This window comes from Epinephelus moara, chromosome 9 (assembly GCF_006386435.1).
Source record: "Epinephelus moara isolate mb chromosome 9, YSFRI_EMoa_1.0, whole genome shotgun sequence".
In the NCBI taxonomy this organism is placed as follows: Eukaryota; Metazoa; Chordata; class Actinopteri; order Perciformes; family Serranidae; genus Epinephelus; species Epinephelus moara.
This window is the reverse complement of record NC_065514.1, coordinates 13,024,294-13,052,239: the sequence shown is the minus strand read 5'-3', so window position 1 is coordinate 13,052,239 and position 27,946 is coordinate 13,024,294. Positions and strand designations below refer to the sequence as shown.

The 27,946-nt window shown below is 40.0% G+C and overlaps 1 protein-coding gene and 1 pseudogene across 5 annotated transcripts in view; both read right to left on the bottom strand.

The window, feature by feature from the left end:
* Nucleotides 1-4,181, bottom strand: part of LOC126395101 (uncharacterized) — a 64,069-nt pseudogene extending 59,888 nt beyond the window's left edge.
* A 2,452-nt stretch (nucleotides 4,182-6,633) lies between these two features.
* Nucleotides 6,634-27,946, bottom strand: part of LOC126395128 (ras-related protein Rab-27B-like) — an 88,867-nt gene continuing 67,554 nt past the window's right edge. For all 5 annotated transcript variants that reach the window (XM_050052328.1, XM_050052331.1, XM_050052330.1 and 2 more), the window contains 4 exons: nucleotides 23,976-24,064; nucleotides 19,161-19,264; nucleotides 18,869-18,992; nucleotides 6,634-17,029 (listed from right to left, as the gene is read on the bottom strand). In XM_050052328.1, the coding sequence (XP_049908285.1) occupies nucleotides 16,843-17,029; nucleotides 18,869-18,992; nucleotides 19,161-19,264; nucleotides 23,976-24,064 (504 nt within the window). In that variant the 3' untranslated portion in view covers nucleotides 6,634-16,842. The remainder of the gene's footprint in view (nucleotides 17,030-18,868; nucleotides 18,993-19,160; nucleotides 19,265-23,975; nucleotides 24,065-27,946) is intronic.

Here is a 27,946-nt window from a genome sequence, read left to right as displayed (position 1 = left end):
CCACTCTTGCATAGACACACACACACACACACACACACACACACGCGCAGCTCCCCTCCCCAACCTTTACCTTTTTTTTTTGTCTTTTTTGTCCAACATTTCTTTTCCCTAAGTTAACCCTTTAATTTTATTTCAAAATAAATACTTTAAGCTGGGATGTTTTTGTGTTTAGCCATAAAGTCATAGCTGTAAAAAAAAAAAACAGAAAAAAACAGCATGGAAATTCTGAAAATGATTGTTTGAGTTGCTGGAATTGAAATAAAAACTAAGTTTTAAAAAAATCAGTAAAGGAGAACTATATGTAGTATGTAGCAAAGAATACCTCAAACCTGGTGTTTTTTGTTTGTTTGTTTTTACTTTAATTTTCCTTATTAGGGTCCGGGCAGGCATTCCTGCCAGGACCCTCTTGTTTTCCAGCTAGTTCTTTCGTCTTCTTCTGAGGAAATCCTACTTCACATGTGCGAAAAATCACAAAACTTTGCACGAAGGTCCAGTCCTATGCCAGATTTGCTCAGCTGCAAACACAATACAATAGTCCTGATGGTTGCTCTACAGTAAGCGTCTAAAGTTCAAAACTTTGAAAATTCACAACAAATCGACTGTATGTGCTACAGCTTCGCAACTTTCACCAAAATGTAGCCCCAATACTGAAGAAACTTTTGAAACATTTAAACCTACTGCAAATTATGAAGTCCATCATTCTTGGTTCTTTTCAAAAATTGTAAAACTATCATTGTAAAACTTAACATTCAGAAAAGAAGTATTATTCACAGTGACTACCTTTACTTTTGATGTACTTAAGTAACACACATCATCTACAGTGTTTTTGTTGTATTGCATCATTACAAAGATACAAAAATTTGACATTAAATGACGTATTTCAAAACAAGATAAGACTCCAATTATGTGTCTCCTCACTTCTGTCAGGTCTCCTGTGTCAGGTATGTTTTGACCATGAAACATGAACACTTAATTGTCTCACATATTGTTGCAGAAGCAGAGCTAATTGCCTGTGTGCAGTCTTACATGTTTTGTTAAACAAGAAGCCTCATAGTATCTTTTCCCACAGATCTTTCAAAGATACGGTTTCTCACCAGTGTGGGCTTTTCTCATGTGGACTAACAAGTTACTATTACGTCCGAAATCTTTTCCACAGGTGTCGCAAGAATACGGCTTCTCACCTGTGTGAATTCTTACGTGGCTAATCAAGTGACCAATGACTCTGAAATGTTTCCCACATGTTTTGCAAGAAAACGGCTTCTCCCCTGTGTGGACTCTAATATGAGCATTCAGTCCTGACGCCTGAGTGAATCTTTTCCCACAGGTGCTACAACAGTATGGTTTCTCACCAGTGTGTGTTCTCACGTGCACTATCAGCTCACTATTGCGTATAAAATCTTTCCCACATGTTTTGCAACAATACGGCTTCTCACCTGTGTGTGTTCTTATATGAGCCTTCAATGCTGATGTCCGCATGAATCTTTTCCCACAGGTGTTGCAAGAATATGGCTTCTCCCCTGTGTGTGTTCTCAGGTGTCTCTGCAAATATGAGTTATACTTAAAAACTTTCCCACATGTGTCACATTTTACAGGCTTTTGAACTGTGTGAGTATCACAGTGAATCATTAGCATATAAGGGTTATAAGCACTGTTAGTGTGACTGTTGCTGTTGTGATTCGGTTCTGTTTGCTCTGCATTTCTAGTTGAACCTGAGTCTCCATGCTTGTCTCCTTTCTGATCTTGGCTCTCAGCTTCATGAGAGAGGAGCTGGTGGTCACTGTCTGGTTCTGGGACAACATAGCTTTTATCTGAAATGTACTGTAGAGGCGTTTCCCCCACCATATTCTGAGTTTCAGTGATACTCCAGTTCACAGTCTGATCTTCACTGTGGTCACTTTCCTCATTAGTAGGAGTCAACATAAAGTCATCAGTCTCCTGCTTCACTTCAAGCTGCTCTCCCTCCTGACTGCTGCACAGTTCCTCCTCTTCCTCTTTAATTTGTGGAGGCTCTGGCTCCTCGCTGGAGTTCCTCTCCTGAACACAGAGCTGCTGGTCAGCGACAGCCTCCTCCTGCTGACAGACATGTTGCTGTGGGAGCTCTGGAGAGACAGAGAACAAAAAATGGGATACTACTGTAATGGTAAAGAAGAAAATATGGACAACACTACAGTCATTTGGCTGATCACTAGTGGGGTAGAGACATCATACAGAAGACCAGTGGCAGAACTGGTGGCCTGGTGTCAGGAAAATGATCTCTCCCTAAATGCAGATAAGACCAAGGAGATCCGAGGAGAAGGGAAGGGCAGCACATGCCACTACACATCGGTGAGACAGAAGTAGAGAGGGTGAAAACCCTTTAAATTTCTTGGCACCCACATCAGCGAGATGCCCACCTGGTCTCACAACACATGATAGATTACCAAGAAATCCCAGCAGCAGTTGTATTTCTTAAGAAAGCTGAGGAAATCTGGCATGCCAACCAATATCCTAAACAACTTTTTGTCCTCACCAGTTCAGTCACAGTCTGGTATGGAAACTGCACTGCTCAGGAAAGCTCTCCAGTGTGTGATAAAAGCTGCACAACTCATTTCAGGAGCACCCCTCCTGTCCATTCAGAAAGTGTCTACATCACCAGGGTCATCAGGGGGGCCACCGCATCATCAAGGGCAGTACACACCCCAACTGCTCTTCACACTTCTGCCATCAGGCAAATGCAACAGGAGTGTGAAATCCAGGACAACAAGACTGACCAACAGCTTCTAGCCACAGGCTGCCGAATAACAGCATCAAACACACTTCCTGAGACCCTGTGTCCTCATATGAGGACATCACATTTTAGGTTAACTTGACCGTATACTTCATTCTACTTAACTGACCTGTTGTCCTCATTCATGGACTTCTGTATGCCACCTAGTGGTAGTAGGGCCACACTACACTAATCCATGTTAGAACAAGATGGCAGACATCTCTGCTAAGTCAGCCTGCAGCCGATCCAGACACAAAAGTGGACAAGGTCCAAAACCTGATCACATTTTAAGGTTGAAACTTGTTTATTTAAGATGAATAACTTTTGCAGTTTGATATGGCAACAAATTTGACCAATGTTAGCGACAGTAACAAGCTAAGACACTGTTAATTTGGAAGTACTTGTTTGAAGACATTGGGACTTCATTATCGTCTCATTTGAGGACACTAGGTATTACAAATTATTAGGGCTGCAACAACGATTTCATTGTCGAATAATCTGTCGATTATTTCTTCGATAAGTTGACTAATCATTTTATCAAAAAATGTATTAAAGTGTTGAAAATTGTCGGTCTGTCGCTCCCAAACCCCAAAATGATTTCATCTAATGTCTTGTTTTGTACTCACGTCAAAGGGTTTTAGTTCACTGTCATGGGGGAGTGTGTAAAGCTGCCAATATCTGAACGTAAGAAGCTGCAGTAAGAGTATTTTGGGGTACCTTTATAGTACTTTTCTATGAAAAAAGACTCAAACCGATTAGTCAACTACTAACATAGTCACAGATTATTTCAATAGTCGATTAGTCGTCGATTAGTCGACTAATCGTTGCAGCCCTACTAATTACTGGTGATAATGTTTAGTTTTTTATCATCCCAATATAGCTAGGAGAAATTGACAATGCATACCAAACAAAAGTTTGGATCTAAGGAGGTTAAACTCGGGCTTTTAATTCAGTTCTTCGTTTCTGCTTATGTATTTATTAATGTTCTTAAAATCTAACTTTAATTCTAGTTTTACTGTTGTTTTTTCGTCGAGGGAGACTGGCAACTAAGAATGTCATTGTATAGTGTAACCCGCTGAGTTTTAACTGTGCATATGAAAAATAACTTCTCTGTTTTGTGTTATTAAAATAATTAAGTTTTACTCACCTATCCTGAGTAACTTTATTTCTGGTTTCCGAACGATATCCAACAGTCTTCGCTGACGGTCGATCTCTTCTTCGTACTCGACGATAGTTTTTGTAAAAACTCCGAATATTTCTTCAGCAGCAGCAGTTAGTCTGTCGTTGATAAACCCTCTTAAATACTGAACTGAAGACATTGTTGCTAAATTATGAATTAATTATCTGCGTGACAACTAAAATATTCTCTTCCATAACTCTGCACATCCACAGAACTAACGCTCAAGCGTCTGTTTTATTTACTTCCGGTGATTGTCACACTGTTAAGTTCCGGCAGCGGAAGTGAGCTAACTTTTCGTTCCGCTTTAAATTAGGGTTGTACAGTCGTCTGGTTTCATTTCACAGTGAAATTAGGTTATTTTCTCAACATTACTACATTTCTGACGAGTGGTTGAGTTATTTCAAAGAAAGTATATTTAAAAAGTCGCCCATACATTCCAATTTGTAGTAAACATGTGAAATTAATATTGTAAAAATTCAATGTAGAGTCTGACAGGAAGCCTGAACGCAAAGTGGCCTCAGTGAGTGTGATTGTGGCCATTGGGAAATATAATTTTCGTAGCAGCTGGGCGGTGGAGCTTTCTTTCTTTTTGCATTGAGTTATATAACAATCAATATAGCCATGACACTAATGGATAGTTGAACAAGGCATCCTCTTTAATAAAAAAAATCTGTAAAAATCTAGTCTCGTCTAGCCAGAACTTTCTCCACACTTTGGTTTAACACTGTGCAGTGGAAATCTTAATCCGATCAGCAAAGAAGCCATAGCTGACAGGTAAATGTAATGCCTTACAAAGTACATTTACCTGTAACAATGAAGTACTGTATAAGAGAACTACATGCAGCAGAAAAAGGGAGACGGTCAAAGAATACCTTTGATGATTTTTTAAATTTCTTTATTTAAGATTTCATATTTAGGTAGAATATAATCTTGGCCATCTGAGCAGTCATAGCGCAACCTCCATGAAGGTGAAATGCCTTATTTCACAATGTGTTCGCCCAACGATCGGATCAACTTGCCTAAGCAACATCCTTCCACCAGGTTTCATAAAATTCTGGCCCCTAGTTTTTCTGTATCCTGCTGAGAGACAAACAAACACAACAAAATTAAAATATCATAAATGCTGTGACAGCATTCACACTAATAATAAAGATTACAATAATAATAGTGTGGATGCTGTGTGGAACTGCAAGATGTTACACTCCGCTAATAAAAATTATTTTTGTTTGAAATTTACTGCTCTTTTTTTTTTTACTCAACTCTAGGATAACCACAACACTGTCATGGTGCTTCTCATTACGACCAGTGTAAACACACAAGGCTGGGGATTTCCAGCTTCTGACTCTAAAAGGAACACAGTGATATTTCTGAACATGGTGTTCACAGTAAAACCCGAACAAAGGGCTATTGATTTGAATCAATGAAAGTACTGTGACCAAGCTGTGTCCGCAACAACATACAACAACAAACACAACAGAATACAAACTTATTTTAGTACTGAGTGGCCTTTAATCAGCTGTCAGATCTCACAAAGCCTGGATAAATTAACTGCAAAATCGATCAGTCATCATCTATAACAAATGTGTTGGCTAGAAAAAAGCAAACAAAGATACTCATCAAAACACAGCCTCCACGTTGCAGCAGTTTATAACACTTTCAAAACCAAAAGGCAGTCTTTTATTTTCCTTTTGTTTTTGTTTTTTTTACATTTTACAACTGTCATAAATGAATGTGACTTTATTTTTTTTACTTGAACTGGACACAGCATCTATTTCAAAATAGCAACAGTCACCATACAGAAACTGTTTTTACAGCTACCCTTCAAAACTGCTGCAGCACCTAGCATCTTTACTTTTGTTACATTATTGGCATTTATTTAATATCTTGAACTATATTGTTACTGCTGTGTCACTAAAGTAAGACTTTAAGAAGTAATGTCTCTATCAAGTCACTTATTTTCATTAAATATATTCCCTGATTTTTTTGTCGTGCCTCGATATCCCCGTTTTCCAAAGAGATGCCTGAAAACATTAAATATACATATGTTATACATTCATATTCAAGGGCGTAAGTTTCGTTTTCACACAGGGGGGTGGGGGCACATATAAAAAAGGGGATTGGGGTCCTCCTCCAGACAATTTAGGGCATTAATTTCCTGCATTGTGGTGAATTTTATGCGCTAATTTGTGCCTTTTCATTAGTTTAAGGTAGAAATGTCTACTTTCATCAAAATAAAAGTTCTCTGCTACTTTCATGATTCTATTGCACTTATTCTAAATATTGCAGGGGGACGTGTCCCTTGCATTCTTCCCCACAAATCTACTCCTATGTTTATATATTACTCCTCCTACTCCTACGTATATATTATCTTGTGCATACAAGATCCTCATCTAGTGTGTGAAACATGCACTCAAGATCATAACAAACAAGTTATTATCCTGAACAAGGTAAAAATGCGTGAGCACAAGATCCATATTTTGTACTCGCGCAATTTAAAGTATGTAATCCTTAAAGCTTTGAATGCTTAAAACAGAATATAATAGCTACTGTGTTTTGGGGTTAAGTTGCAGTGAGCATGTGTGAATACATCACAAACACAGACACGACATGTCGGATTTCGACAGTCAAAGAATGTGAAACGTCTTAGCCTTTCTGATCTGCATCAAACCCAAACCAAGGCAGTCTTCTGAGAAAAAAAAACACAGGATAAAACAAACACAGAGATTTATTTGCAGCTCTGACATCATAAACATTAAACGCATCACAGGTCAGTTCATTCTCATTGTGTCAAACATGCTGACGGTGCAACGAACCCAACAAACACACACAGGCATCAATACACGCAGTGAAAACTGAAGAAACGTGTACAAACCGCAGGCATCAGAGAGAATTCACACAGAGGATTTCCAAAAATAAAAGCTCTTAGAGGTACTTGGATTGATTAGTTGTTTTGATATAATTGGGCACAAAAACATCATGACTTCAGGTCTCTTTTGCCTCTGTTTTGTAATCAATAATGCATGAAAATATTCAGTAGCTCACAAACTGTAGGATCAGACAGAAAAGTTAATAACAGGCACAACATGACTCTTCAAACAGTGTAAACTTTCAAAGTGAATTCAAAAACTACCAAAAACCATTTAAGATTTATGGAAGAGATGTTAGAAGAAAAACATGATTCGAGACAAGAGAGAATAAATGTATTATCAGTACATGTCAGATACACCTGACGTGTGGCATAACTGAATTTAAGCAGAAAGGCATCAGAGGACAAAAAAAATATTTAAAATGAAATTAAAACATGATGAGCAACATAACAGGAAAGGTTCAGATAAAAGCTGACGAATTGGTTGGGAAGATTGTCACAATAAAAGGCATTGGTTCAGTATGTTAAGGAAAATGGTTGGCTATCTAGAAGTGAGGTGCACTGGTATCTGGACTCGGGCTGCAGTCAATAGTCTTCTTTACTTAGGAAGGCTCCGAACTGATTGAAAGGACAGTCGAGTATCTACGACCAAATTGCAGAAACACACTGACATTTCTGAAAACCACAGATACATTACATGTGTAAATTGTTTTGTAGCCGATATGTTGAAACTTTACCTTTATCAACAACAGTGTGGTGAAGGTGTTGCTAGGTTTAGGCACAAACTACTTGGTTAAGATCATCTTTTGGCTTAGAGTATCCATGGCACAAAAGCCACTGGAAAAGCAGGGACAGGTGACTGAAATACACCCAGGTTTGGCGGCAAAAATGCCACTTGGAAACGCCACAATGTGTTGGCTAAAAAACACCCAGGTTTGGTGGCCCAAATGCTGCTGGGAAATGCATCTATATGCCAGAGAGAAACACCCAGGTTCAGTAGCTAAAACAGTGCTGGGAAACACTGTGATGTTTCGGTGAGAACACCCATGTTCAGTCTCTTCAACGCCACAATGTGTCAGTGGAAAACACCCAGGTTTGTTACCACAAATGCTGCCGGGAAATGCCGCAATGTGCCGGTGAAAAACACCCAGGTTCAGTGCCACGAATGCAGCTGGGAAACACTGTGATGTGTCGGTTAAAACACCCAGGTTCAGTGGCTAAAACGGTGCTGGGAAACACTGTGATGTTTCAGTGAGAACACCCATGTTCAGTAGCTCAAATGCCACAATGTCTCAGTGAAAAACACCTAGGTTCGTTGCCACAAATGCTGCCGGGAAATGCCGCAATGTGTCGGTGAACAACACCCAGGTTCAGTGCCACAAATGCAGTTGGGAAACACTGTAATGTGTCGTGAGAACACCCAGATTTAGTAGCTCAAACACCACAATGTGTTGGTGAAAACCATCCAGATTCAGTGCCACAAATACTGCCGAGAAATGCCGCAGTGTGTTGGTGAGAGACACCCAGGTTTGGTGGCTCAAAAGCAGCATGGTGTTGGTAAAAAATACCAAGCTCCAATACCACAAACATCACTGGGAAACACTAGAATGTGTCGGTGAAAAACCTTGAGATTCAGTGGCTCTGACGCAACTGGGAAATGCTACAATGTGCCATCAAAACACCCAGGTTCAGTGTTTGTTGGTTTCAAACAGTGGTCTACAGAAGCATCTTGCTTAGTTGACGTCATTCACCATCTCCTACAATGCCAACATTTTCTTCTAGTGACTGGGCTGGTCAAGTGCTTGTCAAGTTCTCTAAATACGTAAGAAAGGTGCTTCAATGCTTTCTTTCTTCTCCTTTAGCATAGGGTACACTGGACCATCCTACAGAAAAGGAAAGGACATAATGCTGTCCAAGACCTTGAGGCAGCAACATTTAAAGTGACCTGCGTCAATAACATCTGCCGTCACATAGTTACGTAGCCTACTGTAAGGGCAGATGGATTCTCGTTCACATCTTACCTTGACCTCATGGCGTTTTCTATTGAGGTCAAGGAAGAGTGCTTAGGAAAAGACATAGAACGTAATTGTTTTACTACCTGAACTGCAGCCTCAAAGTCTCACACAGTATAAAAACCACTGTTAACTTGATGCTGTTGATGCTTTTTTTGGGATTAATTTTGTGTTCTTGCTTTATTTGATCGGAGGGGTCATCCAGATCTCAAAGAATTCATACTTTTTTTATGATTAATTAGAATGAATGAATTAGTTGCCAGTCACTTTGGTCAATAAAGCTGCATTATGTTTACAGACTAGTACATTAATGGGGTCAACAAACTTTTACCAAAAACATGGAAACTTTTCAGAAACTGAGAAAAAGTTACACACCTGATTAGTGGCTTTAATGAAATCAACATTTTTTAAGCTTTAAGACTTTAACAACATGTATGGGAAATAAACCTGCACATAGTAATAATGGATTGTGTAATGTGAAGGTGAACATGATAATAAAAATTATGCTGCAGGGTACAGAGCGTTTTAGCTTCTTTTAGCTTACTGTTTTGGTTTTACTGCACATTTAATGTATGGTTCAGTCTCATCAAACCCCTCTCTAGCAGCAAATAAGCTTTTATAAACCCGCTGTTCACTATCTGTCCAGCACCAACAGACAGACAAAGTTAGCAACTAGCTGGCGACATGAGTGGAATATCCAGTAGCTAAAATGCCAGACATTTTTCTCAGGAGTTGGTGGAGACCAAAACAGAGCTAAAAGGAGGGAGTGAACATTGGACTTAGATTTATCAGAAGCACTCAAACCTCTAATGGGATGAAAATGCATAACAACTTTGTAAGGTGATACTATGTCAATGCTGCATTTTCAGCTTGTTCTGCTGCCCCCAAGTGGTAAAAAAACAAACAGTTTCAGTACTGCTGCTTTAACTTCTGTATCTTTAAAATCTAAAGGCCCAGACACCCCGAACTATGGCCAAGAACTAGTGGCAACAAAGGCTGACTGTCGCACACCTCACAATGCCTGTGTCTTGATCAAAAAGTTGTACTTGAACACACCACCAAGACCACAGCCAATGGCCAACTAGAACGTATGCTCTGTGCCTGTGTGAGAAGAAATAACTCTCCATACCAGCAGGTGGCAGTCTGTATTAGTGGCCCAAAAAGGGAAAGCGGAAGATCATCACAACCCGATGTCCAAAGAACAAATTATATTTACTCTGCACTAGTGATCAATAACACAATAACAAACCTTTTCTGCTAAAGAGCCCTCTTGATTTTACTTTTTTGTTTACTTTCCTCACTTCTGTTTTTCTTCTCGTGCACTGAGCTGAACTGCCAATCAGAGTTATTTCACTCCTTGGTGGGCTAAGCCAGGCCCGTCACTGATTCAACATGCTTAATCAGCAGAGAAACAGCCGACAAGGAGCTACTAGTGGCAACGACACGGGACATACCACAAAAACTAGGGCGACAGACTTTCCTTGATGACCCAACATTAACTAATAGTTTGGTGTTTCAGGGCCCTAAGTCTTAAAGATACAATTCTACTGAAATACCACTTGCTTAACTGTTCACAGGACTTTCTTAATGAATTAAGTTGGAGCAAAGGAAGCAAACATAATAAAAATAAAACCTGTGGTAAGAGGATTAAACTAAGCTGTTTCTGTACAGCAAGTGTTTAGAAATATGTAACCTGTACATTATGATTAAATAAATTTTTTTAAGACCAACATGAAAAACAAAAATGGCAGATAACAAGCTGAAATAAGCAAACAAAACCAAACCTATGATACAGCATTTCTGGGGATCTCTCAGCAATTATGCTGCTTAGTATCTGGGAGAGAAGGTTATAATGTGAGCCAGCTCTTTATGTCTTTACCGTCAGCAAATTCATATTTTAATAAAACTAAAATCAAACAGCAGTGATTGTTAAATATGGCACTGAGATCAAATGTTGGCAGGTGACAAAAAGCCCCACACAAAATAAAAACATTTTTCTACTTGTGAAGGCAGTTTTACTCTGTGTGAATGAGGTTCAGGTTTGTCGAAAACAAACGCTTGTTTGTAGTGTTTCCTTTTTTTATTTGGCACACTGGTAGATTAAATACAGGTGACAATGAGCTAAAGCCAAAGCTCTACAACACTTTAACCTCAGATTATTTTTTTTTTGTTGATAAATCCAGCGAGCACAATACTGAAAATATTACTGATAAAAAAGTAATTTAGTCGAATGCTAACATTCTAAATGTTATAATGTGTTTTGCCATTAATAAGCCACACTTACAGTATACTAAACATGACTGCAGACCCATTTGGCAGCCCCTGGTTTCAGTACACTTTGAAAACCAACCTGCAGTAATCCTTCTATTATGCAGCTGTGAGTTGGGACTGCTATGTAACACCTCCCTTTGGCTCACTAAAGGACAGAATAAGGATTTAGCTGCCAGCAGGTGGCAAGCAAAAAGATCATTTCCCTTGTTTCTGGTGCACCTCAACTGGGCTCAAGATTTTTTTTATGAAGTAAGGCAGATCAAGGTATTACACTATGAAAGGAAAACTGTTGAGTTGCACTACAAACAAAGAGATCACATCGGACTTTAAGCTTTAAGATTTTTGACATTTTAATGAGTAGGATTTTTTTTGCAAATTTAAATCAACTGGCTTCTAAAGACGAATGTTGCACATTGTGCTCAAGCGTAGCGTCATGGTACAAAACACGCAGCCTTTTAAACTGAACTCAATAGAATTTTGTTTCAATATGCTGTGATTTCATAAGGTTTTCTGTTCGTCCATCTATCCATCCATTATCTGTCACCACTTATCCTTTACAGGGTCGCGGGGGCACTGAAGCCGATCCCAGTGGACACTGACCAAGAGGTGGGGTACACCCTGGACAAGTTGCCAGGCTATCACAGGGATGACACAAAAGCCCCGTTTCCACCGAGCTGTATGGTTCAGTTCAGATCGATACGCTTTTTTCTCCGTTTCCACTGTGAAAAGTTGTGGATGGTACCAATGGAACCGTTCCGTACCGTCCCCATTTTTGGTCCCCCCTCTGTTGGGGTACCTAGCACACAGATCTGGTACTAAAAGGTGGAGCTGTGAACACTGCAGTCTGTTGATTGGTCAATAGAGGACAGTCACTCTGCTCAGGACTGAGTTGTGGCTGGTTTTGAGGCTCATGTAAGCACTGTTCATACTGTGGAGAGTTTTATTAGTAAACTGTAACTATAAAATAAAAGGATGTTTTGCTGCCTCTTGCAGCAGCTGGAGTCGGAGAGAAAAATAACTTGGAGGGAAAAAAAAGCCTTGCAGAGCGTCATTCCTGTGGGCTCCGGCAACACTAAACCCCCAAGCTTGCTTGAGAAGGACTAAATGCACAAACATCCCTTGGAGAGAGACTCTCACTGCAGCCTGTTTTATTTTGTTCAGAAAATGTCAGCGTGCAGCCTCATTCTGTGGACGATAAACAAGGTGTAGACTTCCATCTGTGTCACTGATAATGACGAAATACAGTGAGTGCTGGATGGAGCAGTGAGTGACAACAACCCCGCCCACATTTAAGAGTACTGTTTGCAGTGGAAACACTAGGGTGTAGGTACCATGTCTGAAGGGTTACTTTTGGATCCAAAGGTACCAAACCAAAAGAGTTTGGTGGAAATGGGGCTTTAGAGACAGACAACGATTCACACTCATATTCACACGAGGGCAATTTAAAATCCCAAATCGACCTAACCTGCATGTCTTTGGACTGTGCGAGGAAGCCTAACCACCCGTAGAAAACCCACACCAACATGGGGAGAACATGCAAACCCCAGACATAAGGGCCCAGGACGAACAGTAGGTTTAAACCCAGAAACCTCTTGCAGTGAGGCAACAATACTAACCACTCTCTGGTTTTCTGCACAGCAACTGTTAAATGGTCCGGTACGCAATGAAAAAACAATAAAGTCTTAAGCAACAAAACACAACAACTTGGTCCACAGTTACTTCAAGTGTTGAAACAAAAAAAGTCTTCATAACAACTTTTACTATACTTCTTCAAGAGTTTATAATAGTGTATTTTCTTCATTTTGTTAATAAATTGGTAATTTTTGGGTTAATTTGACAACCAAGCTTAAGAGCACTACAGCAATGAAAAAACAAACAAACCAACCAACAAATCTTGATGAACATGAAAAGAAAAAAAAACTGTGTGAGATGTGAAGGATATGACAAAAAATTGACAATAATAATCTATGTTTTACATTTCTTTTAATATAAATAATTGGTCACTTTATATTCTAACAACATTGGTCATGTATGGGGCCTTGAAGCGATATTTCACTTTGTCCGATTATCTGTTATAAAGAGATGAGAGAGCCACAGCTGCTCTGAAAAGCTAACGTCTCCCCGCAATAAGCGTAATGATGCTGATTAGATATAATCATCCTCCCCCCTCATACATTCATTTATGTTGACTTATATACCATTTTACTATTATTTCATGTTCTGTAAATGTTAGCTAATCAGAGTAACACTGCTTCCCCAGAGCAGCTGATATATTTAGCTGACTTATCTCAAACTCCCACAGAGATCAAAGTCTGTTCTGCATCAGTGGAATAACGCTTTAAAAGCCAAGGCAGTAGATCAGTTTGGAACAATATCTCTATCCTGGTCAAGGACACTCTATTCATGACATACAGTTTTTTTTGTTTCTCCGCTTCACATTTGCCATGCTGTACCCATATTCGTCACCTACAATATGAATGGTATATTACCTGCAAGTCTGACGCCATCATGGAGGTCTAATGGAAGAGTTAGCTGTGCAAACGCAAAGTATAAATAACAGGGCTGCAAACAGACAGCAGTTGTGTGTCCAAGTATCCAAACAATGCTATTTCTGATCAATCATATGGCAGTCCTGTAGCACAGCAGGGTGTGACATTAGCTAAACGAACCACATGCTATTGTTCTGGCATCAAAAGTCAGATAGAAACACAGAATTCAAAGAAAACTTGAATCATCGGCATAGAAAGCAACAACTTAACGGCCACACCCACCTAGTTCGTAGCTAGCCTGGATAAGATGCTGGTAGTGAGGTGAGAAGACTGATAACTTTTTCTCTTTTTAATGTCTTCTGATACTGCAAAATAATTTTACTCTGAAACACTCATCAGGTGCTTTTGTTAACCCTTCGAAACGTGGAGCAACATCACTTTTCTTTTGCTGCTCTAGACGCCTTACGGAAGTATTTAACTATTTAATTCCAAGCAAATTGGTGCAATTTCTTTCAAAAACATGGGAAAAAGGCAGTAAGCAACTTGGTAAGAAATGTTCCACAAGTTGCAAAAAATTAATAGATTTAGAAAATTATTTCTTAAAAAAGGGAATGACTACATTTATAATTATCATTGTTGTATAATTTATTATTTAATTAAAATTATGTTACAGAATTATTATAATTTTTAAGCTCTTTTTCCAGGTAATTTCCTTGTGTCTTTCTTGTTTCCTTTATTTTATTTCATTTTTTACTAATTTTCTCTTTTTTACTAAATTCTTGCTAATTTTTTTGGTCATTTCTTCTGTCATCGCTCATTGCCTTCTTCTCAGGTTTTTAAAAGGAACCAAGCCTATTTGCTCAAGGTTTTAAAGGGTTAATTAAGCATGATGCTTGTAGCCACTGCGAACACTGTCAGGCACCATGGATGTATAAAGAAAAGTGGATATAGAGTCACAGGTGGGGTCCAGTTAATTTGTGCATGAAGCCAAAAAAGTTTGACTTTAGTGTGTAAAATTACCCAGATCTTACACTATGCTTCTGCATTGCTGGGCCCATACAGCAGCCGCACTATAGACTTCCATTTCAGCACTCTGCTAACTTGATTCGGGATAAAATTATTTATTCGTACGGTCCTTCTAGACTTTCGAAATGCTTTCAGACTGAAAGGACCAAATCCCGATAATGAAAGGAGTCATTTTGCACCGGTTGTGATGCTTCAAAAAAAGAAATGTATCCACTGATTTACAGGCATCACTCTCCCAATGTGAGTCTATTGGGAGAAGTCTTTTGGGGCCCACATGATGAACTCGGAAGTTGTAATTCTACGGTTTGGCCACCATGTAAAACTGGCTTCAGAGCCCGGCGCTGCTCCTAGGAGCTTGCCGAGCAATGATACCCTATGTTAGCTTCTGGCTAGCTTCATCAGCTGTTAATCAGATGTGCAAACAGGAAGTCAATGAAGCCATAGATGTATGATAAAAACTAGATACCGCACGCCAAGATTGTGCCTATTCATTCCAATGGTACTTGCCTGGCACATACGTCAAAAAAAGTTTCTACCTCCCTGGTTTAACTCCAAGGTATGCGGCCCACTGAAAACGCACAGTAGTGCCAGTTCTCCCACTGGCTCTGTGAGTTCCCTCTTGGCTCAAAGACTTTACATTGTGATGACGTCACAGATTTTTAAATTGCTTTTCTCAGCTCAAGAAAAGTTTTACAAATATAAAACCTCTATGGATCAAAAATTCAAAATAGAAGGAGTCATATTTGACTTTGTTTGCAGTCAGATGTCTCTTTTATAATGGTGGTCTATGTGTTAAGTGCTTTTTTTGCCACAGGGTTTTTTTTTCTTAGCAATACCACGAGTGAGACCACTGGGAGACAGAAGCAGAGTTCCTGCAGTTAACTGAGCTTGTCGTATTAACATTTATTTCAAGGTTGCTTTACAAATGAGCCAACACAAATATATTCAGAGTACTGATCCAAAATATGAATTCATAATACTGCCATACATAATAATCACCAGCAAGTGGCCAGAGGCAGAACAATCTACTCTGATTGTTTGCTTATGAGAAATAACACACTCCACTGAGGCTGTTTAACCTCTTTAGCTTTGTGTTGGAGGTATCTCTATGTAGTGTATTTTTATTTACTGTTACTGATATGAAGTGTTACACAAGCCCAATATTTATCTGCACAGCTCATTGTGGATTAAGCTGTTATTACATACCCTAAAGCTATAGAGGCTAACAAGCTGACATGAGCTTAACAAATGCCAATGTCAAGCCAAAAAGCACACCAAACAGCGGCAAAGTGTGGCTGAATGCAATAATTACAAGACAAGACTTACTAGCTGCAATTCGTCGCTTAAAGTTAAACTATCCCCAACTTTTAGTTTGGCTGCGCTCGGCTTTCCATGTCGACTGCTTGGCAGCTCGCCCCAGGCCTCACTTCGTCAGTGCTTGGTGTGTTTTTGGCATCACTCAGGTGTCAAAGACTTCTGACATGACACCACAGCCAACTATCTTAAACACAATTTGGTGCATTTTAAGCAAACGCCCAGAAAAAACTGCTTGTGGCTAATATGGGTACAGCATCAAAGTGTGAAGCAGGAATAAAAATAAAACAAAACCACACAGCTGCTCACCCTGGTCCAGGAGGAAAAGTTTCAGGAGAGGACCATGACTTCATTTACACATATATACAGCCTGATGCTAAATTCTCTGTGGCCCAGTCATCAAGTGACACCTTAAACAGGAGGCAAAACCTTTGCCCTGTTACCAAGTGATGAACTGATTAGACATCTAAGAGTTCAGATTAAAGTTTCCAACATCTTTCTGCCTGTTTAGATCCATTAAACTCATTTAAACCACTTGTGAGCAGACAGACTGGGAGCATGCAGAGCTTAATTCCCAGACTGCAAGTTCTAGACGAGGCACATTATGTGTCTGACAGTGATGAAACTGTCCCCTCCTGTTTTAATTTCCACCCAAACAGAGCTCAAAGGCAGACAGGCTGAGGACTGTATTACCTTGGATATCCACTAGAGGGAGACAGGGTTGTTTCATTGCCAGGGTGGCAGACAGTTTGGGAGGAAGAATAAAGGACAGGAGACAAAGAAAAGAGGAGCAGAGGATGGTGTGTCTTAGAAAGGAAAGAATATGGAAAAAACATGCAATCAAAGATGGCAGAAGGAGAAGGTAAAAGAAGGAGGGTATGTGGCGAGTAGAAAGGACAGACGACAGAGGAGCGTTGACTGGTCATTTCCTTCTTGATCTAGCATGCACATTTCTTCTCGTTCGGCTGAGCATCGCCAAGCTTCGTGGCGCCGTTCCCATTGGCTGGTTCAGCGGGTGGTTTTTCGACGCACTGCTCCATCCTCTTCATGACCAGGTCCAACAGCGTTATCACCGCCTTGTCCACCTCTGCTCCTGTCGCTGCACTCGTCTCGAAGTACGGGATCCTGAGGGCGATAAGACGTAATATTTCTTTAAAAGACGGTTTAAAGGCACAATTCATACTCCTAAACAGTCATAAAAACAAACCGACACGGTGGTACAGGGGTTAGCATTGTCGCCTCACAGCAAGAGGGTTCCTGGTTTGAACCTGGTGGGGTGTTTCAACCTCGGGGTAGGGGAGTCTGCATGTCCTCCCCAGGTCAGCGTGGGTTTTCTCCAGGTATTCCAGCTTCCTCCCACAGTCCAACGACATGCAGGTTAATTGGTGACTCTAAACTGTCTGTAGGTGTGAATGTGAGCATGAATGGTTGTCTGTCTCTATGTGTCAGCCCTGTGATAGTCTGGCGACCTGTCCAGGGTGAACCCTGCCTCTCGCCCAGTGACAGCTAAGCTAAAATAAGCTAAGCTGAGGTAGCCAACTGAGCTATGACCGATATCTCCAACACTTGGCAACTCACACCAAAATAATCTAGATGGACAAATAGCACCACAGGTAAGAGGACAAATACGTTGTTTTTTTTTAAATTTGGGGGTGAACTGTCCCTTTAAGGAGCTACTGCAAACTTTAACTTGTATTTTGATCTGTAAACGAAAGAAAAATCATTTCCTGGTGTCAATCCAGCCATTTAAGACCTCAGTCTGATGTTGCCTGGCAACAGAATCCTGTTCCAGGAAGTAATAAACTCTGTCTTAAACTCAGGGGAACTTAAAAATAATCAGGGGCTGAGGGACACTCTGAACGTCAGATACTGGAAGAGAAAAGCTCAATTTTATATGTATCTACAGATTACATACGTTTAGTGTTATTTCCACATCCATCATACTGAACACATCAAACACAGGAGGTGAAATATTGAACTGTATGCATAATTATAAGTATTTTTTATCTAAAACAACTGCGTGTTGTTTGTGTGTGTTCATGGCAAAACATGAGACTCTGATCTTCAGAATAAAAGGTGTCGGGGATAGACAGGAAAGGCCATCTAATTTATTCACTGTTGTTTCTGTGGTTTAATTTAATGAGCAGCAATGCAATGCTGCTTTCTTTTTTTCAAATTATGAGCCAGATGCACAGTCACTAAAACTTCAAAATATCCCCCTAACCTTTTGATGGATTCATCAAACTATGCTCCCGGTTTTCCACATCTGTGAGTGTTTGTTTCCCAGACAGGCTCCATAAGCAATTGGTGCACTTTGCAATAATTACGTAGCTTTGACAAAATAATAAATGTCTATTATTGCTGACTGTTATGCACAGATTTATCTACATAAATTACAATAATACTTTCAGTGAAATGAACTGAAATCAATCAAAAACGGATGGGATTAATATTAAAAACGTAGAAGGCCAAAGGCCCGAATGCACTGAATGCGTCTGATGCACGCTTGTTGTTTATTTGTTTTTGTTTCTTGTTGTCATTTAAGTTTTTATTGAAGCAACAGCACAGACTAAGCAGCGCGAGGTGTAAACATTATGGGTGCCCTCTTCATCTGAGCTGTAACGTTAACTAGCCCAGTGGTGCTAGGTGAGCTAGCAGTAGATACACGCTTCCTTCTGCGAGGTGATATCATTGGCAGGGGTGTAGTTCGGTAGAAAGACACTAAGTCCTACATGAAACTGCTCACAAAAAGGGTTTGGAATATCTTCGTTAACTGGATTGTGAGTGCTGGAAAGAGACATTGCTGTTGAGTTTTCAAATGTATTTTTTGGCGCTTTGATTGGTGAGAAGGCAGACAGCTCTACGACCGATATCTCCAACACTCAGCAACTCACACCAAAACAGTCTAGACTGATAAACAGCACAACAGCTGCATCAAATACTGTAGATGAAAAACAAACTTACCCGTATTTATCAGCCAGCTCCTTGGCCTGTTTCTCCTGGACCTCCCTCTGGTCGGCCAGGTCCGCCTTGTTTCCTACCAACACAATATCTGGATTCTCGCAATAGGCATTGGCCTGTAGCTGGCCTGGAAGTAAGTACAAATAAACAACGAATGAAATAAAAACGTCAATGTCCCCTTTTGACCACTGGTGGCGCTGCAGAGTAATGTTTTCATGGAGAAATCAGAAGCAGACCTCAAGCTGTAACAGTTCAGATTTCTAAACATAAAGAAAACGTAATGTGAGCAACATACTCATCCAGTTTCTGACATTGAGGAAGCTCTGCTGGCTGGTGAGATCAAACATCAGCAGGAACCCCATGGCGTCCCTGAAGAACGCCGTTGTCAGGCTGCGGAACCTGGAACATACACACACACCAGAAGAAATATAAATATCACATCTGAGATTTGAAGTCAGAGCTGAAATGTCTGAAACTGCAGTTCCTGTGCTGCGAGGAAAACTCAGACAATACAGGAGTAGGTTGAAAAAACAAAACAGTTTCTCTGATGAGATATTAAATAAATGTATTATTTCATGTGTATTTAATTTGACTTCTTCTAATGTTTGTCTTGGTGGTGATTTTTAAAATTCAGCATGAAGATATTAAGGTAGCAAACAATAGTATGTTTGTTTGCATGTATGCTTGACTGACAGGTCTCTCAGCCGCTGTTACTTAACCCCCCCAAAATGAACATTGATATATAAATAATTCACCCTGTTACACTGAATTTGTGAAGAAAATTTTGTTTTTCTCACATTCAACTGAAATGAACTAAAAGTGAAACTTATCTCTGCGCTCTTCAAAGCCAGACTCCATTGACGAAAACAGTAATTTTACCTCACAGAACATGGGAGCTGCTCTACTGCTGCCTCGATCAATCAGTTTTTTTGTGTTATTACATGACTTTAGTGAATCTGAACTAACCATCTAAAACACCAAAGTCACAAAATAACTGCTGATCACGGCAATGGTGTTCCAGCAACTTCCATGATCAGTGAGGTAAAATTACTGTTTTCGTCAATGGATTCTGGCTTTGAGAGAGCATTCAGTTCAGTTACCCGTCAGAAAGGGCTGTCTGTTTGGGAAGTACTGAGCATATAACTGGATAAATGAGACTTGGATTATATTGCACGAGTTGTGTGAGATTGTAAACACATGTTTTGATATAGTTTTGTTATGTTTGAACACGTACCCTAATGACTTCAATTCACCAATAATTTCTCAGTTTTTGGATTCTTTGTTCAGCAGAGACATGCAAGCAAAACAAACTTTTCTTCACAAATTTAACGTAACACAAGGTGAGTAACTGATGTAAAAATGGTTATGTGTGAAAGGGGTCACTCTTAAGCCCCTTTTACACTGCCAGATTTAACGCGACTGTTGGGCCGTTTAACCGGCAAAGCTGCTAGTGTTTACACACACAGAGCCGGATTGGCGAGTTGATCCCATACGCCCAATTTTCCGCCTCGTAGGGTAGTCATACTGGCGGAACCCTTTTGGTTTTAAAAGACCGAGGTGGCCTTCCGCCATGGGAGGGGCTGTTGATGACTTGTGGGAGGAGCTATTGATTACACCGCACGTGCGACCCACTGGCGGTGGATAAACAGGAAACAGCTGATAGCAGGAATTAGCGAGCAGCTAGTAGCAAGAGGAAAACGCAAACCTGACAGACACTGTAAAGATGAGCAACTGGGGAGACAAGGAATTGCGCGCCCTCCTTGCCCTCGCAAACGAAGAGGCCATTAACCGTAAGATGACAGGAACGGTGAAGAACGGGCCAACTTACGAGAGCATTGCTGAAGGACTGACCAGCCGCGGCTTCACGGCTGCATTACAGGAACCTACTGTACTCTTCCTGCCCAGCACCAGACAGCAGACAGACAAAGTTAGAGACTAAATGGTGAAAATAGAGAAACATGTAGCAGCTAAAGAAACAGATTTTTCTATCAGGAGTTGGTGGAGACCAAAACAGAGCTAAAAGGAGAGTGAATATTGAACTTACATGCATCAGGCAATGCAATGTTGTTCTGTATCTACAGAATGTATAAATATGCAACTGTTTGCTAACAAGTTCAGCATATCAAGTGTCAGTGTTGGGTTTAAAGCTGTTTTCCACCCCCCACAAGTGGCCAAAAAATCTCAGTGCACATTTAAATGTATAAAACTTGGGCAGCCCGGTGGCTTAGTGGAAAAAGGGAGTCAATGTCCTTCCCGCAGCAGCCACAGGCTTGATTCCAGCTTGTGGCCCTTTGCTGCATGTCATCCCCTCCTTCTCTCCCTCTCTCACAACTTGACTACTTTATCCAATAAAGAAAAAAAGCCAAAATAGAACTGCATAAAACCTTACAAATTATACGTAGCCTGGGAATCAGACGAATCTGCCAGCTCATTTATTATTTGCTCTGGCAGATACATCTGGTCCCGTCCAAACCGATTTCCACCTGACCACTGTGGGGGAATAACAGCCATTTATCTAATATGAGGCAGCTTTGATAGACTGACACCTTGTATTAATGTGAAACTGCTTTATTCAGCGTGTTCACTGGTTTAAATCACCAAGTCTGTTTGTTTTGGAAAGATAGAAACTTCTGCAGATAATTCAGCTCCTGGCAAAAACCTCTTGAATGTCTGGATCTTAAGTTATCAGAGAAAAAAGGTGAGCACACATAGCAGGTGCTGGGCGAGACACCCGTCTGTGATGTGCCAAACAGCCCAGGAGAAACACTGAATTGTAAAGTGAAACTGCCTAATTCGGTGTTTTTTTACTGGTTTTAATTACCTGGTCCATTTGTTCTGGAGAGGAGGAGGACTCTGCAGGTAATTTAAATGCCACTAAAAATCTCTTGAACAATGAACATTGGAGGTACTCTAATCAGAAGAAGCTTCGCTGGTTGCAATCTGTAATCCTCACCACTTCATGTCTCTAATTCTTACACGCTGTTTCTTTAATTAATGAAAATCTACAATGGATAAAACAGATGCTGCTGTTTGTATCCACAACAGTTAGTATTGGGACTTCCCCAGTTTGTATGCTCTGTGGCACGCTGGGCTTCTGGGTGTGACACCAGCGAGGAACATAACTCTGTGTAAACATTACTTATAAAGCTTTATCTGCAAATATGTATTACTCAAACAATCAGGACAAAGCAGCCGATATCGGCGGTGTTTCCATAGCAAACAGTCTGACGAGCTGATCACATAGGTGGAATAATGACTGGGTGCTCCATTAGAGGATCACAGGGATCAGTTTATGAAAACAGGGATTGTTCCGTTACACTGGGCTGAAGAAATGAAGTTAAAATTATGTAACTAACACTGACTCATCCTGCCATGAGTCATCGTCAGGCTTTTATAAACAGATTCAACAGATCAAGGCCAGTTCCAATTAGAGACCACACACACGCACACATGATTGACACATGCTGTAAATACAGACAAGGAGGCACGGAGACACGCAAACAAACAATGATATGAATCCGTTGTTTCTCTGATGAACCATTCAGTGTGATTTTCATGCTCGATTTCAACAACGACCTTGATCGTTTTACAATCTTTGTCAAAACGGGATTTGACATTACTGAAGTGAAAGGTATCTTTTCCCTAGATTCAACCAGAATAGCCACAGAGTAACGAGTGACAATTTAAAGCCTGACTGCAGATATGAGATGCAATATTGCCTGTCAATCAATCATTTAGCAGACCTCAAAACATTCTCCCTTTTAAGTTTTCATATCTTCTTCACATCAAGACACACTTTGAAGGAGTTCAGCTTCTCACTCTCAAACTTGCTGGGGAAAAACTTAGTGACTTTGTATTTCTGGGGACACTCAGGGTTTCCCTTTAAAGGAGCACCTCACCCTGCTAATGACCACTGGTTTATCAGTTACTTACCCGCTGTTACGTTGAATTTGTGAAGGACACTTTGCTTATCTCAAGTCTAACTTATCCAGTCGTACACTCACTAATTTTTTTCCGATGGGGAACTGACATGAAAGTGAATCTTTTCGAAGCTCTCTTAGACTTAAACTGTAATTTTACCTCACTGAACGTGAGAGCTGCTGGGACTGGATATCTGGCATGCTAGAAAACTGGAGAAGTCTGACACGACTGAGAGCATCAGCCAATCAGAGGCGGGATACGTCCCACGTCAGCACGCAGGAGGACGGAAGAAATGTGAGGAGGACAAGCTGCAGGGTTGCCACTTGCCAGGTCTGCTTATTAGCCGCGACTTTGGGCTTGTTTCTAAAGTGGAGTTGCTTATTTGGGCTTGCTCTCTAAATGTCACCTTTCTCTCTATATATATCTGTCTAATAAGTTATTTAAATGCATGAAAGTCGCTTCTTTTGGGCTTGTTTCCATAGCCCTGGTTGCTTGTTTCTCTCCCAAGATGTGGCAACATTGTTTCCATAGCCCTGGTTGCTTGTTTCTCTCCCAAGATGTGGCAACACTGACAAGCCGGCCGGCAAGCAACAACAACAATGGCGGCGTCCACAGGATCACGGGGAGCGGGTTGTGTTTGGACCCAGGATACTAAAGAATATTCATGCCTTTACGATGTGTCGTCTCCAAGTTTAGTGACTTCACCGCGTTATCTGGGACTGTTTCCAGTGAAGGAGGAATCCAAAAAGTGAGAACATATTTTGAGAGTTTTCTTCACAAATTCAACGTAATACAGGGTGATTAATTGAAATACAAATGGCCTTTTAGAGGCTGAAGTGTTCCTTTAATGTCAATACAGACAGTCACTTTACCGTTGAACTACTACAACTGCAGTGACCACCACTTAAAAAACATTTATTTGAAATTAAAATAACGTTAAATTTACATTAAACACCAAACTTAACACAAAATTACTGTGAATTCGAAGGCAACGGCTACATTTTGCTACAAAAAAATCCAAACCCATTCAGGAATTATTTCCCTCGTTAAAGTAAAAGCTTCTGACATGTTGGTAGAGAGAACTGTGAGCAGATTTTGAAACAGCGGACTCAGGATAGAGAAGCGTGTAAACTGTAGTTGTCATGTTTAAGAAAAAAAAAAACCCAGTCCAGTGTAACAAGCAGCCCACCTCTCCTGTCCAGCTGTGTCCCAGAGCTGAAGGTGAACCTTGAAGGTTTTCCCTGTGGTCGCCCCATTGGGGTTGGACGTTGTGTACACCTGAGGAGACAGAGTCAAAACACAAATTTCAGTCCATCAGATACATGAAACGTGGCGATCTATTGATTTCACCAAAAACATGTTAAAATAAAAAAGACACAACCACCTATTCATTTGAATGACTCCTTTGTTGACAAGCTTAAAGCTCACTTAACTTTGACAGCAGTGCAGAGCTCAAGGCTTCTTTATTCCCAAGGTGACTGCAGCCATTTACCATCAGCTATAATCCACCTCTTACTGTTGCACTTTGCACCTTCCACTACTTGCACTTTTTTTACCTGTTGCACTCCACAAACTTGATGTTTTTACAGGTTATTTAAATAGATGGGAAAAGTTTATTGAAGCTGAGGGGTGGTGAGAAAAGATATGTGGCCTAACTGAAAACAGTGACTGTCTCTGTGTCTTGTACTTGTTGCGGTTGAGCTAGTTTGGAATATTGTTATGCCTATATAAAAATTGTATGGCTATTGGGACCTGTTGTGTGAGGTACATTTTTTAGTGTTTCATTGCATTTTGTTTTTTGTGATGATGGAGTGGTGCCGTTTGTTTGTGTATTGGTTGTGTTGTATGCAATCACCACCTGTGTACACTGAGCTCCACTTCTAAATGCAAGAACATGAAAAATAAGAAAAGACAAGAAAGAAAATGATGATAATTACTATTAATTATGAGAAAAAAAGAGAGAGAGAGAGAGAGAGAGAGAGAGAGAGAGAGAGAGAGAGAGAGAGAGAGAGAGAAAGAAAAGATAAAACTACAAAAAAATGTCCCCACTAGGGATGGTGGTGGTTGGGTTAAATTAAAATAAAATAAAATAAAATAAAAACGATTAAAATAAAATAAAATAAAACTTGATATTTTTACTTCTAAATGCAAAAAAGTGAAATAAAAAATANGTTAAATTAAATAAAATAAAATAAAATAAAAACGATTAAAATAAAATAAAATAAAACTTGATATTTTTACTTCTAAATGCAAAAAAGTGAAAATAAAATAAAATAAAATAAAGAAAATGATAAAATAATTAGTATTAATTATGAGAAAAAAAGAGAAAGAGAAAAAAAAAGAAAAGATAAAATGACAAAAAAAATGTCCCCACTAGGGGTGGTGGTGGTTGGGTTACAATAAAATAAAACAAAATAAAATAAAAATAAATTTTAAAAAAACTTGATATTTTGACTATAACTTGTTTTCAGAGTCTTTGTCACCATGTTGTTATTGATAGTGTTTTTATTGTAGTTTTATGTGCTGTATGTTTCTTCTGTGTTTGTCATGTTTGTGTTACGCTGCACCAAAACTGCCCTCCAGGGACAATGAAGATTTACTGAATTTAATTGAATTGACTTGAATCTGGCGACACACTCTACTGATCTCCGTTAGTTGACAAGGCTTTATCTGGTTATGAAATGAGAAGTCAACCGAGTCGCCTGAACTGTGCAGATCCTGCTTTGTTCCTACCTGCTGGGCAGCTAATGCTAACTAACCAGCTGTCTGCAGATATCGGGCAACACAAACAGCAGGAGCAGATGAATCAGTGTGCAGACCTTTTTGCTCTTTCTCTGCTTAAATTGATTATTGAACTAGTTTAGACAGTCCGTAGCTGGATGTGATAACCTGTATTTGTTGTCTACCTACATGCTGCAGGGAAAAAAATCATTAAAATTGTGAATTATCCCCGAGCTTGAAAAAAGGCACAACCACCAACACAGTGTCTTTAACACAGCATGGTATGTTTTCACCTCTCAGCTGCTTCATTGTTGTGAATATCTCAGCAGGTGTGACTAACAGTGATGTGGACAGTGATCGTGACTCTGTGATGATGAACTCTTGTGTGCGCTGCTGCTGGTTGTCATCGTCGTGTCTCTGCAGGAAGCCTCGGGCGTCATTCACACCTCTCACTCTCCCAGATGAGACACTTTCTCAGACACTCTTTTGAGGCTGCGTTCACACAGAGGAACTCGAAAGTGCTTTTAGTTCAGTTTTTCAAGTGATAAATGACTTTTAAGGTCAGGTGGAAAATTATGATGCTTGTACATCTGACGGTGTCAATCAGGAATTTTGTCACTTTAGGGGCGAAGCTTCTCAGAATGCTGCAGGGCAATTCTTTTGAGAGCACAAAGGCCAAATCCATTTCTAAAAGCATTAGTTCCTTTTTAATAAACCGTGTGACACTTCTAGAAAAATAAAAACAATAAACATTTAAAAAAAGAAAAAGAAAAATCTATTTCAGAATATTATGGATTAAACTAAAGTTTTAAAGCACTCTGATGAGGTATATGATCTTAACACATATGGGGACTTATATTTACATCACATCTATATGCATGTGTGTACACTCTATGGATTAGAATATATGTAGTTCACATAATCCATTTGAAATTAATATATGTTTTTTAATAAAAACTAAAAATAAAATATAAAGTTTATTACGAAAAATGTGTGTCATCCAAGAGAGACAACAAAAACAAATGGAATGGTCAAAGGCTTTATATTTAAATTTAAGGCATGCTCATGCACTGAGTAACATCACAAGTAGGGCTGCACGATATATCGTTTGAACATCGCCATTGCAATGTGCGCATGTGCGATAGTCACATCGCAGGACATGCAATGTTTTCTCTTCTTTTTTAGAACATGTAAGCTTTTGTTTTGCTTCAGAAAAGTAGCTCTGAAGAAAGCTCCTTGCTTCGCTCAGCTCGCCTCTCTGGGCACTCAGCAGCCCCTCACACTGAAACACTGAACACACACTGAAAATAAGCGACATGCAAGAGGGAGGAGAAACGGTAGAGGATTTATGCCTGGTACACACTACCCGACTTTTCTGCCCGTTCTGAAAGTCAATATGTCACATTACACGACTGTGGCGTCATAAAATCGTGCCGTGACTTGACCGACAGACATAACACACTACACGATGGTACTCACCAATTATCCCCGGTCGTCTTTCACGACGTGTGTGATGTCATCGGGTTATTCTTGTCCTGTTTTTATTACTTTTACTATTACTTCAGTCACTGTGTCTGTTCATGTGCCAGCTGAAATGTTGTTGTAGTCACCTAAAAGCGTCAGCAGATGGCAGGAGCTACATTTGAAGTACCGTACGCAAACATACAAGACACTGAATCCTCCACAACAAGGTCCTGCAAATGTTTCAAAATAAAAGCCTATTTAGAAAATGGAGGGATTCTTTCAGCCGAGGTTATAAAGGGCTTTTAATTTGAAACAAATTCTGGAAGTGTTGAGTTTGAAATGACGGCACGATGCATTAACTTTATCAAAGCAAACGGGAGCGGATAAAAAGTAAAAATATATAAATACAGTAAGTGCTGGACAGAGCAGTGAGTGACAACAACCCCGCCCACATTCAAGAGTCCTGTCTGCTGTGGAAATGCTTAACGGATCCAGGGTCTCGGTACATGTCCGTAAGGGTTGCTTTTGGTTCTAAAGCTACTATACCAAAAGATATTGGTGGAAATTAGGCTTAAATAAGAGACATGAAGTCAGTAACACAAAAGTATCAAAGTTTGCTAACATTAGTAACAATAACTGGTCATGTAAAGCTCAGCAGAACAAACTGAGTGTGAAATGATCCTCCTCAGAAAACAGAAGAGACAGATGACATGTTCACTACAATCGGCTCAGTTTACAACACCGGGAGATTTAGCATCATCACAGCTTTCCTAAACTGTCCATTCTGGTTCAGTGGCTCAAATGATAAACAAACTGGTCCGCATTCAGCGTTTAGCTTTAGCCATGAAGACCCTGAGGAGGGGCTAGTGATAGCACTGAGCTACAGCTGTGATCACACATGTCTGCTTCTGTTTGACTCTTGAATACAGGGTGTGAGCTTAACACACACACACACACACACACACACACACACAC